The sequence below is a fragment of the Amblyomma mixtum genome, chromosome 7 (genome assembly GCF_055824585.1).
Source record: "Amblyomma mixtum isolate Tamu chromosome 7, ASM5582458v1, whole genome shotgun sequence".
Taxonomy (NCBI): Eukaryota; Metazoa; Arthropoda; class Arachnida; order Ixodida; family Ixodidae; genus Amblyomma; species Amblyomma mixtum.
The window spans coordinates 64237365-64257567 of NC_143018.1; the positions used below are offsets into that span (position 1 = coordinate 64237365).

The window sequence follows — 20203 nt, forward strand, 5'->3', positions numbered from 1 at the left end:
CAGCTCCAATCCCTTGTTTGGCTCCGTGTGCCTTCTGCTGCCCCAGGTCTCTCTACCAAGTTGCTGCCAAAATACCACGGATCCTACCGTGTCCTTGAGCGCACTTCTCCCGTCACTTACATCGTTGAGCCCGTGACGCCATCACCCGATCTCCGACGACGTGGGCGCGAGACCGTTCACGTTTCGCGTTTGAAGCCGTATTACGACCCCTGCGTCCTGTTGACTCCCTAAATCGCCAGGATGGCTATTTTTCCCCCGGGGGCAAATGTAAAGAGGAAGACGCTTAGCAGACGGAGCAACAGAACCGATGAGCGGCGCGAGGCGAGAAGAAGACGATCGGCAGCTGAAGCAGCAGAACCGACGCGCGGCAAAAGCATCAACTGTTCCGGGACCGGACCTGCCCTTGCCCGCTCTAACCGGCCTTAACAACCAGTCATCTCTTGCCAATAAAGGCCGCTACATAGGTAAGATTGCATCGGCGACATGTTGCACTTTCTTCACCTCTCTGGGAATTTCCGTTCAACTATGAACAATGATTACCGTATTGGTTTATCAATTTTTTAAACATTACATAAAAAAAACTTTGCACTTATGCTTGTCCTCGTTCCCCTGACTATTGGTTCCATGTTTCCGGATAATAATCAGCCCGTGTTATACTTACCCTTTTTACCCTTTTTACCCTCTTTACTCACCTGTGCCGCCACCTGTCACGGTTGGCAGGTGCAATTGAACCGAATTTAATCAAATTGAGTTAGCTTAAATTTGTCCACTAAATAATTAAGCTGCTACGGCTGACGCTAGAGATTCCACGCTAGAATGTTGGGCTTTATAGCTAAACCGAAGCTGTAAAAACTTTGCCGTAAAAAAATAATAAAGAACACAGAATTTAATGCTATATAGTAAGTGTACAGAGATAGTTGTCATTACCAACAGTTCCCGGTGAAGAATTGGGTCACGTTCCTCGAAGTTGCCGTTAGCCTGTTGTTTCGTGGCAAGCCACCACAGGCCTCTCTGTATGACTTCAGGGCTGATGTCGATAACATTTCTTGCCTCGCAAAAGACGCGCAGCACGAATGCTGTCAACCTGTAAAGAAGAATGCATTCGCAAGACGACGCCAATTTCTAACAGTTGTATTAGTGCATTTGTGCATAGACGATTGACATTTTAACCGGTCCCGGTCAACAACGAGTCCCGGTGGTGGGGTGAGCAGTATGGTGTTCGTGCTTATGCAGGGACCTGCGCACATCAGCGGTGCGATGAAATGCATGTTTGCGCATCAATAGGCCCCGCAGTAACGGGCTACCTATCAAAGCGCATGCATTTAAATTGTTATTACCGCTACCAAGTTACTCTGAAAGGAAACGGCGCCTTCGACTGATATCAAAACAGTCGTGCCCTGCGCCAATCCAAACCACGAAACGGCACCAAACATTGCACCACCATCGCATCAAAAGAGCCTTTGCTGTCCCACCATGTTTCCCTTCCCCAAAAATTTCCCTTGTCACGCTACAGACCACCGTCCCCATGTTCCGCCCCGTGTCCCAGCTGCGCGGCCTATCCTTTTCGTTTGGCTGGTATACGATCAATTTACTGTAATAAGTAAACGCACGCAGCTCTGTTTTTGTCAATAAAGATAACATAATTTGCTCTTCATCACTCCCTGCGTAGCGCTTATCTCATTTCGAACAGGAGCGGCAGCGTAGTGGTTTCAGCATCAGTCTCGTGCCTAGAGCGAATACACTACCTTTGACTTCGTTAAAGCCCTACTCATTGGCACGAATAACACCGGACGCAAAGCCCATACGTACAGACACGGCGCAAACTACCAAGTTGTTTTACTGCGCAGGAAATTCATTTTAATGAACTGTTAGGAAGATCAGCACAATGAAAGAACACATCAAAAATTATGGTGTCACGGTGCTTGAGTTAACTTCTTTTCGTCTTTAGTTGATGGGCATGCGCGGAAGTACAGGTTTTTCACTTCCTCGAGAAGTAGACTTCCCGCTTCGTCAATTTCACTGACGGGTCACTCGCGCATGTGTGTACATTTTCTGACAAGCATGCAAATGGCTTCAAACAACTTTCTTTGCACCTTATTCTGTGACCGAAGGATGACAGTGGTGTTATAAAACAATTGTTAAGGCGAAAGTCTTTAATGGTTCATACTGTCGTCCTTTAACAAAGCGTGTCACACGCGTTTAATTCGGGAACTAAAAAACTAAAAAAGAAGAAAACCAATGGTTGCTTCGGATAGAGGAGGAAAAAATGAACATAGAAGCCAAGTTTGATGACTGTAGATTAATTAGTTAATTAATTATAGGCAAAAATGTCGAAATTGCGTCGAAATAGCCCGTGTGACGTCACATCCACCGGAAGTCGTCACGGCATAGTGAAGATTGTCACAGACTGGTCGGAAAAACGTCGAATTTGTGCCAGATTAGATGGGAAAATGTGTAATTAAGCGTAATTAACACTAAAGATTTCCGAAAGATGTAGAATTGGAATATCGATAGAGCCACGGGAACGATGTGACGTCACATCCTCCGAAAGTCGTCACGGCATAGCGGCTTTCGCCTCTCAAAACTTCAGTTGCCAAAGTGTCCTCGCAACTTTTTGCACTTATCGCACTTAGAGCAATGTGCCGAAAGGTTGCTTGGCGCGATTAACAAGCCGGCTAAGCTACGCTGCTCCGGAGCCTTTCACTCCAAGCTTCTTCCCGCAAGGCCAAAGCACATTCGGCCACATGACAGCGTTATTTCATCTACCCCTCCGACTGAGCAAGGTACGAGCTCTGTCGCGTGCTTTAGCCACATTTCCACCATCATTTTTGATGTGTTCTTTTCCTTTCTTCATCTTTTTAACAGTTCATATAAAATGAACTTCCCGCACAGCAAAATTTGTCGATGTTTGCGCGCCGTCTCTCTCTGAATGGTTTATTGTGTCCGGAGTTGTTTGTACCCATGAGTAGCTCACTAACCAAGTCAAACATGAAAAACCAAGTAGGTCCCTTTGCAGCTTTACTTAAGTTACTTTTCTCCGCGACTTATACTGGCAACAAAGCTGAAACTGTCGAGTCGAAACATGCAATCTGTTTTTAAGCAGCAGGATGTAGTCTCCGCTTGCTGTATTAGTTTTCTTTTTAAATATAATACATTGTCAATATTAGTTATTTAAGACACATTCCTTACACATCTGCCCATTTTCAAAGTTAAAAGTCGACGAAAAAAGTTTTCTCCCATTTTCAAAGCTAAAAGTCGACGAAAAAAAAGTTTTCTTGATTGCAACAAATTCACTAGGCAGGTCTAGTTACAAGGAACTTCAATAGATGGCGCCAGATGCTCCAGCAATCAAATGAGGTTACCGCAGAGAGAGCAACGCACCAGGTGTTACGACGCACCGCCCCGTACGGTGGAACTATTAAGCGGAATGACCAAGTTACGAAATTTCTGCCCCTGTTGCCTTCCCTTCATTGCCAAGAAACGCTGTAACTAAGTATAGGTTCCCTCTCCACTGGCGCTGCCCATGCGCCGGTTTTCCAAAGAGCGCAAGCTTTCCCACTGCCTGGTGCTTGGGTTCTCCTGGGCAGCCGTGGTGCTGAAAAGGATATGTACTGAAACTACCGCAGCGGTGGCCTAGTGGTTAAAGCATCCGGTACCAGTACCTCCGATTACCAGCCAATTTGCAACAGGTAGAAACTTTCCCAATGCCTAGTGATCGGCTTTTCATGGAGAAAAGTTATGAAAAAAAAAAACATTTTCCGAAGCCTGAAAATTCGTTTGCAGGCGTGAGAACTTGCAGAAAAAGGCCGCGTGTACGACTAACGGGTTTCCTTTCGAACGCTCTCAGAAAGCCGCTGTCGATAGATTCACGGTTCCGGGAAAGGTATCCTATCTATTCCTTTCTCACATTGTTAAGTTGGAATTGGCAACGTATGCTTGGCCGGACACCTGTGCAATTGGCGTGATTCTGTGCATGTAGCTGTGGAAAAAAGGCGCGAAAAAAATAGAAAAAAAAGTTTCGCTCCGCCAAAAAGGGTTACATACCCTAAGAAGGAGTTTCTCGTTAGTCTGTGAATCCCACAGCCAGTTGTACACAAAACGAGTGGCATTCAAAGATAGGGATAAAAGGGGTTACTAACCACACATTTCCTGGCCCGTTCAGGAAAGTAGAGAATGATCCATTGTCATTCCTAAATGCCAGTTCTTGCTCATATCCTGCAGACATAAAGTGTAAGAGGATCAAGAGGACTTCTGGACCTTAGGAAGGAAGAAATCCTTTCGATTTCCATACAGGCTTGTTAGAACAGATGAGCGAAAACTCTTGATTATATGTGATACTCCCGTTAAGGTCAATTACAATCTGGCATACCTTACTTTAAACTGTATTCAGTGTTTGCATTAAAGTAGTTCGGAACAGCGCTTAAAGTCCAACCCTTAGCGTGCACGTTAACAATAAGAGCCGGAGCATTCTCAGGTTTCTGGATGAAAATAGCCTTCACAGCCTTTTATATCATATTGACAGCTACATTTTCTGCCGAAAAAAAGCAAGCTCTATAGTCCTGCTCGGCCGTTCAAGTTCAGGTCCGAACTTTTCTAACAATCTCATCCATTCTTGCTTACCACTGCTGTGTTATAAAAAAATGTACATCACGCAGCGGAGCGTAGTGCGTTACTAGTGAGAATGTCAGTAGATCGTCCGCTGGCAGACATTTGGAAATCGCAATGTATTCATCTTTTTTAACCTTGACTTGAGACGAGGTTGATGCATCTAGAAGCTATTGCTCCCCACAGCAGTGCTAAGTCTTGTACACTTGTTGTCAGCATACTTGCACTCTCTCGGTAGACATACATTGCCTCTTATACAGTGCGCGTTAGATAATGTGACGCTAGGTTAAAAACTGGGCTTGGATTCCACGGCACAAGCTATACTATGGTGTCGGCAGGGACTCTACAACAAAGTAACCCTTCACAATTAACCATCCTAATCATAGTTGTGTTGAAACATTTGCTATTATGTCTGTATCCACTTGGTAGTCTCAGAACACTGTAGTGGCTAACGAAAAGGGTTCACCTTAGGGACACTGCATCGAGCTATAGAAAGAAAAAATTATAAGTGTAACGCAAGAGGCAGGCAGATAGCAGAGTGGGTCAGGGGATCAAACACGAGTTAATGACATCGTCGTCGAAGCAGAGGAACAAATGGATGCAAAAGCAATATAACTGACGGCCCTTAAGGGTAACAGACTTTACTCCAAGGGAAGGGAAGGGTAGCAGGGGGAGAAAGTAAATAAGGTGGACGGATGAGATTAAGAAGATTGCGGGGATAGGATGGTCGCGGCTGGCACAGGACAGGGCTAATTGGAGAGATATGGGAGAGGTCTTTATCCTGCAGCGGGCGCAGTCAGGCTGGTGATGATGATGATGAAAAATTGTATTTTGCCTTCGAAGCCCTTTTTTTCAAGGTTTCTGTTCCCTTTTTTACGCTCAAGAGGAAACAGATGTGTGCAAGAATTTGAGGGTCAGAAGATCTTTTCAAAACCTGAGCAGTCTCGTCTGGCTTACCTTTCCGCAGATAGGTTAAAGCCGTGTTGAACAAGGTCTCGTTGAGCATGTTTTTCATCTTGAGATAGTTGTATGCATACAGTACTGGAGCCATTATCATCATGTTCTGCTCTCCGCATCCCATGGGCATCGATATCAACGATTCGACATTTGAAATAGCAGCTTCCGTCAACGCGGAGGCTTCGCTACCTGCAATAGGAAAAAGACAGAAGACAGTTTTTGTATCAAATTTGGGTCTGCTCGCACAATGAGAGTGTATGCTAGGATTTGAATTGTGTGTAATTTCGGCGCTCACAGAGTACATAGTTCAGAAGCGTAATCATAATTTCGCTGTTCTTTAGGAATGCTAGGACCTCTGGCTCTTCTAAAGCTAAACTCGCCAATCTGCTGCGCTCATATCTCTCACTGAGTCTTCGTTTTAATAAACATAATAGATATCTTTTTCCTGTCTGTTATCTGCTCAACCTGCCCCTGTCTTAGCTCACGTAGTTACACCGAAATGATCAAGTTTTGATTAATTTCACTCTTATTTATGCTAACAACTAGATTGCCAGAATAGAAGAATGATAATTTCTGGCTACTCTCTTTACTTCTACCCTCGGTAGGCGAACTCTAATATGCTGTCCCGAGTCACGGTTAGACCGGTCACGCTGACGCAATGCCGGAAAATGGATACAATAAAGCACGTGAAAACAAGTGCGAACATGTCTATGAATGACCAGCCCACGCGGTCTTCAGCACAATGGTATTTTTATACTTGAGCCGCTGCCTGTAATTAAAACAACTGCATTGGGTGTGAACCGATTCCTGATGCTCACATGGTAAACCAACAGATATTACGTGGCAAAACACTTTAATGCGATGTCGGGCATTAGAAGTAAGTGCATCTGTCATAATGCAATGCGCGGTAGGCGCGTCCACAGGCTAGAGCAAATCTGCTCAGCCTAGACAATGTCAGAACTGCTGCTAACAATTTACCCAAAGTAAGGCCATGCCAGCAAGTACTCAGTGTAAGAGACCGGTTATTTTGCTCTATGGCCATTGTAGAATGGCTGGGAGGTCAGGAGGGCCAGGAGGAATAAAAGGCTCGCTCTAAACGTTTACTAGCGCTGCAACAGAGGACAGGGAACAAGAAGAGAGGGAAGGATGAGCACTACTAACAACTGAATGTTTATTGAAACATACAATGGTAATATACCGACTGTTGCGTAAATCAGAGAAAATCGAAAAAAAATTCTCTCGGCCTAACCGCACGTTTGTTCGGGCTCAAATTTTGCACACAGGTTGCATTTGGTGGTCAGTTTTGTTTTATACCACATTTAGGTGGGGTACTTGCCTGATTCAGTCAGAATTATTTGGAAATCCTCATTGTCTGCGGCGACGGAAAACCAGAACAGAAAGACTTCGCAGCGCTGGTAACCGTGGCGCCATCTCGCAGTCACCGGAGAAACGAGCCCTCTACTGGGGAGGGCGGCGTAGGAGGACTTGGACTCGCATCAAAGTCACGGCCATGGCCATCTCTTGATCGCTGTACGACCGCATTTTCGGTGATGTCTCGCGCTGCTTCGGAGCAGACAGCACCAAGCAAAAATGATTTGCTCACCAATTTAGCACAGCTGGGTTTCTCCGGTTGGTACGAGATGGCGCTACAGGTACCACTGCTGAGAAGCCTTTCGGTTTTGGTTCCCCGTCGCCGCAGACGATGGGGATTTCCAAATAATTCTGACCGAATCAGGCAAGTACCCCACCTAAATGTGTTATAAAACAAAACTGACCGCCATATGCAACCTCTGTGCGAAATTTGAGCCCAAAACAACATGCGGTTAGGCCGAGATAATTTTTTTTTCGATTTTCTCTGATTTACGCAACAGGCGATACTTTCATGATAACCAGAAGCGCGTGCGCCGCCCTTCCCGCGAAAAACATAAAAGATACAGCTATGAATCCAAACATGACAGTTCACAGTCATGGATGGTTACTGACGGCATACTTTGGCACGTGTCGCTGTTTTCATGATTACAATATGCTTCACTCAATTGCCTAGTCAATTTATCTCTATGCTTGAACATAATCTTAGCCTTATTAAGAAGCGGATTGCATGCTTTTTTATCGGACACTGTTTATGCATTTCCTAAACGGGGAATTGCATACAATCCACTTATTAATAAGGCTAAGCTTATGTACAAGCATCGAGATAAATTGATTAGGCAATTGAGTGAAGCATATTGTATTCATAAAAACAGCGACACGTGCGTAAGCACACCGTCAGTAATCATCCATGAAAGTGAATTGTCATATTTGGTTTCATAGCTGTACCTTTTAAGGTTTTCGCGGGAAGGGTCGCGTATGTGCTTCTGGTTGTCATGAGACTATATTGCCATTGTGTTTCAATAAACTTTCATTTGTTAGTAGCGCTTGTCCTTCAGTCTCTTCTTGTTCCTTGTCCCCTGGTACAGAGCTGGTAAAAGTTACGAACGTGAACCAATTAACTAGCTCAAATGTGCGAGTTAAGGCTCGCTCGTCGACCGAGCAGTGAGTCGCATTTCAACTGATGTGCCTAGCGCATCACCAGTCTGGTCGGCCAGACAGCCTAGCTGTACGAAGACCAACAACCCAACTGTATCACAGCCAAAGAAGCTAGCTGACAACGACCAAATAACCTAACTGTACCACAGTTGCACTGCTAGTAACAGCTGTCACTATCCTAAGTTAGGTGGAGCTAAACCGAACTTATTTTTTATTTTATGTTTATTCGACACACCTTTTAAAGACCCTCGTTTGAGGATATTACATAGGATAGAGGGTTGGTAGTTAGTATACAGTGCAAAATAATAAACAACAAAAAGGCAAATTTTAAACCACTAGTAATATCAAGGCTGTTGGCACTAAATGCCTAAGGCTTTAACTCTGTAGGGTATTAAACCTAGGACATTACATAATTTCTTTAAATATAGCACTGCTGAATTAGGAGAGCGCCTTTTTGAGCATAGCATTGTCAACGGTGTGGTACATCAGAATACAGCTAAGACATGCTGACTACAAGTCTTGTTAAGTAATACTTAACATTTGACTTTTCAACTATTACTTTTAGGCTTAATTATTGAGAGGCTTGCAGCCCACCATTAGTAATATCTATATGAGTTTGTTCTTTTTATCTTGAAATCGCGGAGAACGTTGGCGCGGTGACCCAATAAATTTTGGCTACAATGTACCAAAATACATGCGCTTTCATTAGGCTTTCAGGCAAAGCAACCCCTCCAGTGCATGTAACTCGTTGAAATAGCCAAAATGTGTTGGGCTACAGCGCCGAGGGTAACCCTCTTTTCGAAATTGTTGAAACTGATATGGATATTGCCTACGGGGGGCTACACGCCTCTCAATAAATAAGGTTAAAAAGTTTAGAAATTACTAGTTAATAGCCAAAAAGTTAACTATTCAGTATTAGTTAACCAGCCTGTTGGTTAGCCCGTCTTAGCTGTATTCTGATGCACTACACCACTGAAAATGCTACGCAAAAAAAAGTGCACTTCTATCTCAAAAAGCCTGTTTTTAAGATTGTGTAAAGTCTTAGGTGAAACGGAAGCATATGGTGGTGAGAGCATTGAAACCCATTTGTGAGTTTCTATAGGCTTCGAGGACGTCTCTGCACTGTTTGCTGTTTAAAGAACTGCAATGATCTGTCTTCAGTTTCCAAGACTTAGGAACTCGTCCACTTTAGCAGAAAACATTACCGTTCTCACTAGAGGGCGTTGGCGTACGTAGCAGGCAACATCTCCTGTTGTCATCTCTCCGCCAATAAGAATGTTCTCCATGTGAGCGTTGTTAGAACACACTGGTGTGGTGCGCGGGGGAAGGAATCGGCGCGGTACATCTCTCAGTGTTGTTTCATCAGCCCGGGAATTTTCATCCCGCTTCCTCGCTGAGATCACTGCAACTTCTTTACTCACCAATGATTGACAGACTGCATGATTCAGTGTTCGGAACCGTGTCGGGAGGGTACCATGGAGTTATAGTGACCACTTGACGCTGGTTTTCTTCGTCCAGTATATCTGAAGGCCAAGAAAAACGTAATAAATGTGAGTGACTGCAGACAGGTTACGTACTGTGTATGTACCAGATGTTTCAGGGAAGCACTGCAAGAATATTTAATATTAAGTTTTTTTTATGTAGAGAGAGCTTCTTGCGGCATAGTAATGTCATTATTTGCGGACATCGAAAAAAAGATAGAATCATGATCATTAAGTAAATTCGTATAATCAACTTCACAACCAGTACAAACGCGAGTCTGGATGAAATTGGAGGTGTGTAGCTTCTATTAGTTTCTAGAATTGGAGGAGAAATTCCAGAGGGCTGTGTACTGTGCGATGTCCGTGCGCGTTAATGAACCCCAGGTGGTCGAAATTTCCGGAGCCCTTCACTACGGCGTCTCTCATAGCCTTAGTCGCTTTGGGACGTTAAACCCCATAAACCAAACCAAACCAGTTTCTAGAATTTCAAAAACGCGATCTCCCTCGCTGCTGCACCACAACAAATGTTGACAGTTTCTGGTGCAAACTGAAAAACCACACGCCTGCGGGCGTGCGCATAACGACACCCGTAATATTGCATGACTCCATGGCCCACATGCCACGTGACCTTCCCTGCCCCTCTGCGATGCTCACCAGCCCTCGCTGCCCCAGCCGTGCCGGGACATTCTATTTGCCAGAGCTTGTTATGAACGTTAAATCTATATTTTGCAGCGGCGCATACAGCCTCACGTTGTTTACACGTGAAGCTGATGCATTGTTTTGACACTTTTCTGCCAGAAGCTGAGTACGACCCCAGCACCAAGACGTGTCTATCCACAGCCTGCCTTCCAGTCCCTATCACCTATTAAATCACCTTTTATTTGCATTAGAAACAAACCTGGTTGAATTAAAGGTGTTACTTTTAATTTCAAAATAGATAATTCCCGAATCCAATAGGCATAAACGCTTCAGATTGTTGGTCTACTTGGCACCGGTACACAGGGGCGAACGGCCATCTGTAAATCAGCCCCCACGCTACTCGCGGTCATATCCGTCGTATAGCTATGCGCTCAGGCGGCACGCGCGCTAATAGAGGTCGCAAGATTGTTCGTTCTACCCGCGAGCAAGGAGAGTATACGAGAAGAGGGCCTAGTCGGGCTGATCGGTGCTTGTTGGCGGAAACCGACTGAATGTTTCCTCAGGGAGGTGGTCTTGTAGCGGTGTGGCGAAGGTGATTGTAAATGTGAACGACGGACACTCCCGGCCAAACTTTTTATTCAACCCTCACCCACCTTCCTTAGCATATGCCTTATTGAACACTAGCGGAATAAAAAAAAACAATACTTTGAAGGAGGTGGCCCCCAGCGAAATGAATCTAGATCACGCAAAGAAAATTCGATTGCGGGCCTCGGTTACATGTTACCACATTATGTTCGTACTTTAGCCTACCGCAGACGCTTATTCTTGCACCCCTGATCCTGAGCAGATCCTGAATACCTTTTTTTGGCTCAGTAGAGGACTGAGGATGATGAGATGGCATTCCTGATGAGGATGACTATTGTACTTTACCGGCGAGAAGGCAACTTCACCACAGAGCACTGCACGTGTAAGAGACAAAGCCTCGTTTTTTTTCTAGTTTTTTTCTCTACAGAAGCCGATCATCAAGCCAGTGGAAATCTTGTACCAATTGGAACATCGGTAGGTAGTATACATGTGGAACTCACGCGAAGACCATGCGGAAAAGATATGCAAATCACACCGCATTTAGCATCAAATTCGTACGCATTGCTATGTCTCACGGACACCGTATTTGCGTAATTCTACATGCTCGGCCCACTGGGAAGGTCTCAGTGAATCAAGCGATTATGAAACGTACGATTTGCAGTTAAGCGTGGCAGCTCACATGCACCACACGCACACAAGCAGGAGAAAAAGGGACGTAGATGGGCGCAGAGGAAAAGAACACGAGAACCAACCTCTGCAGCCTCTCTTTAGGACAGCTCTTGTCTTTCGGCGTTGTTCATTGCTGGGGTCCAGCCGGATGGAGAAGGTCTCTTCGAATGGCATTCCTTCAGGCTGCGCAGAGATCGACCGCAGAGTAAGAACAGACGCACGCATTGTCTCCTTCGCGCGGATTAACACGACTGTCTCCTCTATATGTTTTCCCGCTTCTTTGATAAAAACCGAACATAATTTTTTTTTTCAACTAGGAAATTTATCATAGAGCTGCACAGACTTCAATTGTAATCGCACATCTGAGCTCGGGTGTATGCTGTTATATCATATTCAGAGGTAAATGAGAAGAAGCCTACTGCGGCAGACCAGCTGCAGTGACGCGCCACTGTGATTCAATTTCAAAATTTCGCTCTGTATACGCACGCCAGCGTCACTCAGTCGCTTACCAAGTGTCTCTCCGTACATCTTTTTTATCTGTTACTACCACGCTCAGACACTGCGATGACCCGTACAATATGAGGTTCAGTTGTGATTTGATGTCAGTTCTGTTCTCGTCCACTGTTTGCGATTGCCTGGAGCGAAGCCCCTCCCCGCGTACGTCTTTGTGACTGTCGGTAGCCCAGCGATCGTGGCGGTCTGGCTTCGTATCAGCCAATCGAATCACAATCAAGTTACATTTTTCCAAGAGAGAACAGCCGCGTTTCTAAGTCTGCTTTTATTCGAAATAGACGTTCATTTTTTTTTTGTTTCTTTCCGTGTTACCGTAGTCCATCGGCGAAGAATATGACACAAAGAAACATCCCGTTACCTATAAAAAAAATGGTATCCAAGTAGAGCCGGTTTATTGTGATTATTCTGTTTCTTTGATTTGTACTTACCACCTGCAGTACCGGCTGTCAGTGAAAGGTTATGTCGGGCAGTTAGGTAGTTAGAGTCAATCACGCAGGCAAAAAACAACTGTCCTGAAGGATGAAAGCATACGACCAAACCGTTGGGTTAACTCGTAGCGACTGCGCTTCGCTGATTTGTAATCTCGTGTCTTGAGCCTCGTGTGCCTCATGTTCTCTTCCAGATTGCGGGGTGAAGCCTCAGCAAGACGCCACGACATAACGAACCTTGGAGTGAATAGGAATCAAAGCTGTATATTATCGCACGCTGAAATAATTTGGAGTAACTAAGGGATTTTTTTTCCTAGCTCAGTGTAGGGCCGCTTGAGTTGACGCAGGGCTGCTGCGTCGCTCTAGATGGAAGAAGCAAAAAAAAAATAATTCCTGAGAAATCTCGAACTCACCGGGAAAGGGCAACAGCATTATACACCCTGCTTAACACGACCCGCGTTATCCTCTCCGACCGACCTTGACATCGAGTTCAGCAAAGAAAATATTATTCTAGTAAAAACTCGAACGGCCCGTGAAAGGTTCACAGCTTTACGCGGTCTGCGGCAGCGACACTACCATGGGTCAAGGCAGAGGCGCTCGGTTGGGAAAATCCCAGTATTGAGCTCACGCCTTTGCGTGGGCATCAGAGTAAAGCTATTTTTCGCACTCCTTGCGACTGGCAAGGATGATTCAAGGGTGAAAAGCAGACGCAAGCGTGTACGGTGTGTTTTGATTCGGATTCTGTCAGGCTTCGTACAGTGAGGCAGGTGCGTTCTGACTTCGTCCAAATGTGGAGTGAGCGGTAGTTCAGTGAGCTATCATATCTGAGTTTTGATTGTAAGCTACTTTTTTGCGCACATCTTATCTGTACTGTTGTGACAAGCTGCTATGTAAAGTTGAGTTTTCTCATCGTTGACGTTAAGAGTGAGACATGGGCTACGTCGCTCACTTTCAAGTTACGTAAACATCCAAAGGAAAACAGCAAGGGTAAAAGAAAGTGGCAGTTATACTCTCACTGACAACGTTTTGCGTTTCACTGAGCTCACCACAACTACGAGGGTCTTCTGCACAAGGTCCTGTCCTCCCGAGCTCCGCATGTGGATCTTTATGGGAAATTCGCCCTGCTGCAAGGGCACCACGGGAAAGCTGACACTTGTGGCGGAGTTGCCTTCCACCTCGAACTGCTTCCTGTCCGGCAGGTGCGGGTGCTTCGATCCGATGCACAGGCCAGGTACACCGTGCAGTGAAACCGTAGCCTGTGGGCGCAGACACGAATGAATTCCGGTGACTCTGTGGTGACATTCTGTGAGTTCACTAAAATTCTGGAGCGCTTATCACCCTAGCTGTAAACATACCTGAGCCTGTTCAGAATTAACTCCCTAACAGCTGAACGCATATGCAGGCGGACAGAGCCAATGAGCACTGAAACTCTCCTGGACGTCCGGTGGACGTTTAGGACATCTTTGGGACGTCCAAGGAAGTTTCAGTGCCCATTGGGAACGGATGGACGAACGTACGGACGGACGAACGTACGGACGGAATGACGGACGGAAGGACAGACTTTGCCACAGATAACCTTATGGACAGAGAAGATTGATAAGGCGGAGTGACTGTGCTTTGGCTAGCCCGAAATTCAGGCAAGCAAGAGAGTCATAGTGACAGGAATGATGTCAATAAGAACTTACGTACGTGTGGATAAGAAGTGACAGTACAGGGTCACAAAAGAAGATACAATACAAGGAAGAAGGTTGAACTGCAGCAGCGGAAGAGACAGACAGACCAAAAACCAGAACACGGATAACACCACTTCCCCTTTCTGCAGATGAATGAATGATGAGTTAAGAACAAGAGCAAACGATGGGTGTGTGAATACCTCTTCGGAATATGACTTGCTGCCCAACACTGAGAGCATGCAATGCTTTCCTCCCAAGGCGTAGCTGGTCGTTTCGATAGAATGCGCGATGAGTGGGGCAGTCACTATAGTAGACTGCAGTACTGTCGATACTATGGGCAGTTTTTAAAATGAGCCCAACCCAGAAACTGAAACTGAATCAGATTTTGCTGTAACGGAAGGCTCATCCACACATCTTACTTTTGTAAAAGCTGCGAAAGCTGTGAGAACGGAAGGTGCTTAGTAACACCTATAGATTACTGCGCGGAAATCCTATGTCAATTCAAGGACGAGCCAGATTGTGCTGACGTACGGATTAAGATGAGCCAAATCCACTCGTAGGAGCCTTGTTTCTCAGCTTGAGCCTCATAGGTTGGAGTTACTTGAGCAAGATTTCATTTATTTCTTCCCCAGCTATACTTTCTGATCAAATGCGAAGGATAGGAAGAAATCGGGAGATCTGAGCACAGAAGATGACGATAACCTTGGAATTAATAGCCCTGCCGCCTATGACGCCTCGGCTACAGTGGGCGTTAAAACGTTCAGTTGGGATTGTTGGCAGCGGCTTTATGAATTCGTTATTACGGGTGACGTCAAAGAGGCAGGCGGAAAGCAACAGTACTAGCCGTTGTTCAGTCGTTTTGCGTCCTGTGCGAGTCTACCATTTCATTACCACTCTGGAATTTGGAACGCTACAGTGAAGTAAGTTACGCTACAGGTCCAGGAAGCATGGCTTCAGAAAGAAGCCTGCCATTCCCGTTTCTTGTGTTGAAGCACAGCAGTGCCCCTGGATGCGAACAGTGAGTGTTTTACTGTTTTTCCGCTGTATTCACAGCTTAATCGTCTTAAGGCATTTTTTAATAAAAGCTTAAAAACAACTGCAGAAAAAATGGCGGAGGATTTAGTGTGGTTAGGCCATATCCTTATAACGTGCGGTAGCACTTCCGTTTTCGCTGGTTGCGGTTCGAGGCTTGGTTTTCAAGGTCCAGTAGGCTTCCGACAAAGATCTGCGAAATTGGACTTAAGCTCCGCCTTAAAGGTATGACATGATAGAGTTTATAGGTTATTGGCCATATATGCCGAATTGGTCATTCTCATCTTTACATTCCTAGATCGCTGGAAGTCCTCATGCCACTCCTGGCGCAGTGGTGCATCGGTTAAGCTATGTGCCACTGCCCTCCGATGGCAGTACTTGCCACCGGTGGGGCTTGTCAGACCCAGGTTCCTCTTCCCGAGTGACTTGTCGTGACCAGTCATTAATTGAACTTCCACGTGCCAAGTGGTCAGGTTGCTCAGCTCCGATGAACCGGACAAACCGACAGAAGTGAAATTGGCGAGTTCGGGCCCTAGTGCGCACTAAAAGCCTTCTAAACAAAACCAGGCTCTGATCTAGAGTTTCACATCGAAAAGAGTCAAGCACAAAGTTTACATTCTGATACTGACTGAGTTATTTCCATAAATTTCCATTGGATCATCGTGTAGAGTTCCTGTAAAAGGCAATGCATATCATAAAAAAACTTCGATAGCACTACGATTTGCGCTGTTAACAAACTTTCAAGTTTTTCTTGGTCTGTGTTTTGGTGCATTGCACTGACTTGAAAAAAAAATTCTTCATATATCTGTAAGTACTGACCATCCCAAGTAAAAACCATGATGTGTCAACCCTTCGGCGGAGACGCGATTGAAAACTGACAAAAACAGCGCTAGAAAAACAGTGAAAAACAAAGTCAAAGCAAACAGCCAAAGGAGACAATGCAAACTCGAATAAAGAACATGCCAGGAAGATCTAGACAAATACTTCAACCATAAGTGGCGCAATAAAGCGTGCAGTGCCGTCCTAACAGAGATGTGAAACAAAGCTCCAAACATGCAACATGAACGATGGTATTGATTTGCGAAAGACTACAGCATAAAAACGACGATAGTAAGCCATAGAACCTACCTTAATGTGCTCTTCAGCTCTTTACCAAACAAGTACAACGGAGTTGCAAATTAACCAGCATTGAAAGAAATTTTGCAGAAGTTGCGCGGCCTTCTTGAGGAGGAATGCTCATTAAACGAATGATTTTTTTTTTTTACCTATGAAAGCACCGTTGGGGCCGATCGGGGACAACGAAGCAGTACTCTCCTTATTAATGTCGACTCTAGAGTATCCTTAACGTGCAGTCATATTAGACAGACTGTTTGATTATGAAGTGGTTCCATAATATCTTAGACCGACACCGAGAATTTGTCATTCCAAAATAATGTGTAATCTCATGCAGGCGCCATGTGGCCTTGAAGTTTCGAAAAATCATGGGTTAACATCACTGCGTTCTTCTCACTGTTCGAGCAAGTAAAGCTTCTGATTCTTGAGCAATATGCGCAAAAAATAATTTCTCCAATCGATTTATTTGCACACACTGCACACCCTTATGTAGTCCAAGCAGAATGCTTGACACCGGCAAGATGTTGGCCGCTTTTATTTAGTGTAACAGGACTTCAATATGGTGCAAGGACCTAGTTTGTTTCCCATTTTTTTCATTCTATTTATTGCTTTAGTTTTTTTTTGTACCGGGTTGGGACAATAGCTGCTTTTTAATTTCATTATTAACAATGTAAATAGCTCTTTTCCGCGTCGATAGTCTTCAGTGGGAGGAGCGACAGTTGAGGTAGGAAGGAAGTATTGTTAGAAAATAAGTTGGCTCGCTTTATTCCATTGCACCACTCCTACACATACTGAAAATTTCACTCGGCTAAGCACAAAAGTACATTTTTCTGGGCAATAATGACGCGTGTATTAGACAAATTTTTGGTTCTGAAATGGTGCAGAAATGGGAGCACCTTAAGGCCGCACTCTTGTATTTTTTTCTTAATTACATAGCACGAAAAAAAAGCAAGAACAAAGGAATACCACAGCTTGTGGTGTTCCTCTGTCGCCCTTGTACTTTTTTCGCGCTGTGGAATTAGAAGCATGAGATACCAACTAGTCCAGCTCTTCGTTTTGCGCACCCTTGTAGCACAGCACAGGCTGAAGAATATTGAACTCTGCTGATACTAAGGGGTGCATAAAGTTATCAGGTGCGGCAAGTAGTTCAGTGGTTTGTTGAGCTAATAACCGTTGCCGGAACAAAGTGGCTGCGGCGGACGAACAACCGTGATAGTTAGAGCTCAGCGAAAGTGGCCACTCAGCGACACTGCACTCAAGGCTTATGGGGATCATGATGAAGATGCTGTAAGCATACGTGTCCTTTGGTGTCGTAGTTGAAAAGTGTTGCCACGACTTCCACCTGCTCATTCCTCACAACCGCCGGAGGCAAGTTGACTTGTAGGAACATCTTGCGGAAAACCTTTGCTTCTACGGGTTTTGTCACGCAAATTCCTCCTTTGGAAGAAACGGACACGGCCTGGATCGACCATGTCGTCACACTGTGTGGCGTGCTGGCGTGGTGAGTGTACTGGCCGTCGTCACTGCAAGGAATGTGGGCGACATCTCAGTTCATTGGCATAGCGATAAATTTGTGCAAAGTTTTTCTTTCAAAGTCAGTATTGAGTTGTAAATTACAACTTAAGAGGTCTGTTAGAAAAGTATCCGACTTTAGTTTTTTTTGCGAAGACCTGTTGGATATGAAACACGCGCGCTTACAGCAGCCGACCATGAACCCTCGTGCGTATGCACGAATTTTTTCCCGCCTGCCGATAGCGTCAGTCGCTGGGAAGCAGCGTTTGAGTGAGGCAGTACGGAGTGCTCTCGTCGGTTTTTTATTGCAAGGAAAATGGCGGAGCGAGAGGAGCAGCGCTACTACCTCAAATTTTGCCAGAAACTTGGCGATAGCCAAGTGGAAACCATTCGAAATGTTCACACGGCTTTCAGTGATCATACTGTGAGCAGCACACAGATTAAGCAGTGGTGCAACTGGTTTAAAGACGGCCGCACATCTGTGGAGAGAGAGCCACGCTCCGGTCGGCCATCAACATGCCGAAATGACCAGGTAATTGCCGAAGTGAACGCTGTGGGGATGCGGGACTGCTGTGTGACTATCCGAGAAATTGCGGAAGAGGTGGACATCAGCAATTTTTCTGCACATTCCATTATCACCGAGAATTTGGCCATAGAGAGAGTTGCGGCGAGATTCGTGCCGGTGGAGCAAAAGCAGCTTCGTGTTGAAGTCTCACAGGAGATGCTGGATTCCACAAACAGTTACCCTGACTTCACCGACGCCGTAATCACTAGTGACGAGTCTTGGGTGTACGGGTACGACCCGGAAACCAAATCCCAGTCGTCACAGAGGGCGCATTCCACGTCACCAAGACCAAAGAAGGCAGGCCAAGTGCGCAGCAATGTCAAAGTGATGCTGACTGCTTTTTTGACTCCCTCTGTGTGGCACACCACGAGTACGCACCCCACAGGATCAAAGAATGACTAAAGAGTACTACAGGGATGTCCTCCATCGCCTACGTGGTGCTGTGCGGCGCAAGAGACCGTAATTGAGGTCAACAAGAAATTGGCGCATCCCTCGCGGCACTGCTCCTGCACATTCCTCGCATTTGATTCAGACTTTTCTGGCGAAAAACCGGACTACTGTAGTTCAACAGGCTCCTTACTCTCTTGATATGTCCCCCTAAGACTTCTGGCTGTTTCCTAAAATCAAGAGGCCATTGAAAGGAGCGCGATTTCAGAAAGGAAAGGACATTATGGCTGCAAGGACAGCAGAGCTAAATTCCATTCCGAAAAGGGCCTTTTCGGAATACTTCCAACAATGGCAGCACCGCTGGGAGATGTATATGGAGTCCCAAGGAGACTACTTTGAAGGTGATTAGGTTTCCAACGCTCCAGTTATGCCAGTTTTTTTTCTTCGGCCAAAGGTCGGATACTTTTCTAACAGACCTCGTATGGTTGTAAAAACTCGAGGTAAGAACAAAGTATCCATCTTTTTAGCGCAAACACGACAGGACACAAAAAGAAAGAAAGGAAGAAAAGAAAGAAAGAAGGATAAGAAGAAAGGAGGAAAGAAGGAAAAGAAGAAAGGAAGGAAGAAAGAAAAGAAGCGAGAAGGAAAGAGAAAAAGAAAGAAGGAAGGAAATAAAGAAAGAAAGGAAGAAGGAAAGAGAAAGAAAGAAAGAAAGAAAGAAGGAAAGGAAGAAAGAAAGAAAGAAAGAAAGAAGGAAAGAGAAAAGAAAGAAAAGGAGAAGGAAGGAAGGAAGGAAGGAAAGAAAGAAAGAAACAAACAAAGAGAGAAGGAAACAGAAGGAAAGAAAGAAAGAAAGTAAGAAAGAAAAGAAGAAGAAAAGAAAGGCAGAAAGAAAGAAAGAAAAGAAGTGAGAAAGAGAGAAAAAAGAGAAAAGGAAATAAAGAAAAAAGGAAGAAAAAAGAAAGAAAGAAAGAAAGAAGGAAGGAAGGAAAGAAGGAAGGAAGGAAGGAAGGAAGGAAAGAAACAAAGAGCGAAGGAAAAAGAGAAAGAAAGAACCAAAGAAGGAAAGAAAGGAAGGAAGAAAGAAAGGAAGAAAGAAAGAAGGAAAGAAAGAAAGGAAGGAAGAAAGAAAGAAGGAAAGAAAGAAAGGAAGGAAGAAAGAAAGAAGGAAGGAAGGAAAGAAAGAAATGAAGAAAGAAATCAAAGAAAGAAAGAAAGAAGGAAAGAAAGAAAGAAAGAAAGAAAGAAGAAAAGAAAGAAGGATAGAAGGAAGGAAAGAAAGAAAGAAGGAAAGAACGAAAGAAAGAAAGGAAGAAAGGAAGAAGGAGAAAAAGAAAGAAAGAAAGAAAGAAGGAAAGGAAGAAAGAAAGAAAGAAAGAAAGAAAGAAAGAAAGAAAGAAAGAAAGAAAGAAAGAAAGAAAGGAAGAAAGAAAGGAAGAAAGAAGGAAAGAAAGAAAGGAAGAAAGAAAGAAAGAAAGAAAGAAAGAAAGAAAGAAAGAAAGAAAGAAAGAAAGGAAG

At 44.8% G+C, this 20203-nt stretch overlaps 1 protein-coding gene across 2 annotated transcripts in view; it reads right to left on the reverse strand.

The window, feature by feature from the left end:
- The window catches only part of LOC149336303 (venom factor-like), a 102314-nt gene that overhangs the window by 34651 nt on the left and 47460 nt on the right, over positions 1-20203 (reverse strand). For both annotated transcript variants that reach the window (XM_089552810.1, XM_089552811.1), the window contains exons 19-25: positions 17519-17744; positions 13450-13659; positions 11546-11645; positions 9510-9611; positions 5563-5751; positions 4140-4215; positions 928-1084 (exon numbers count right to left, since the gene is read on the reverse strand). In XM_089552810.1, coding sequence (XP_089408936.1) covers positions 928-1084; positions 4140-4215; positions 5563-5751; positions 9510-9611; positions 11546-11645; positions 13450-13659; positions 17519-17744 — 1060 coding nt within the window. The remainder of the gene's footprint in view (positions 1-927; positions 1085-4139; positions 4216-5562; positions 5752-9509; positions 9612-11545; positions 11646-13449; positions 13660-17518; positions 17745-20203) is intronic.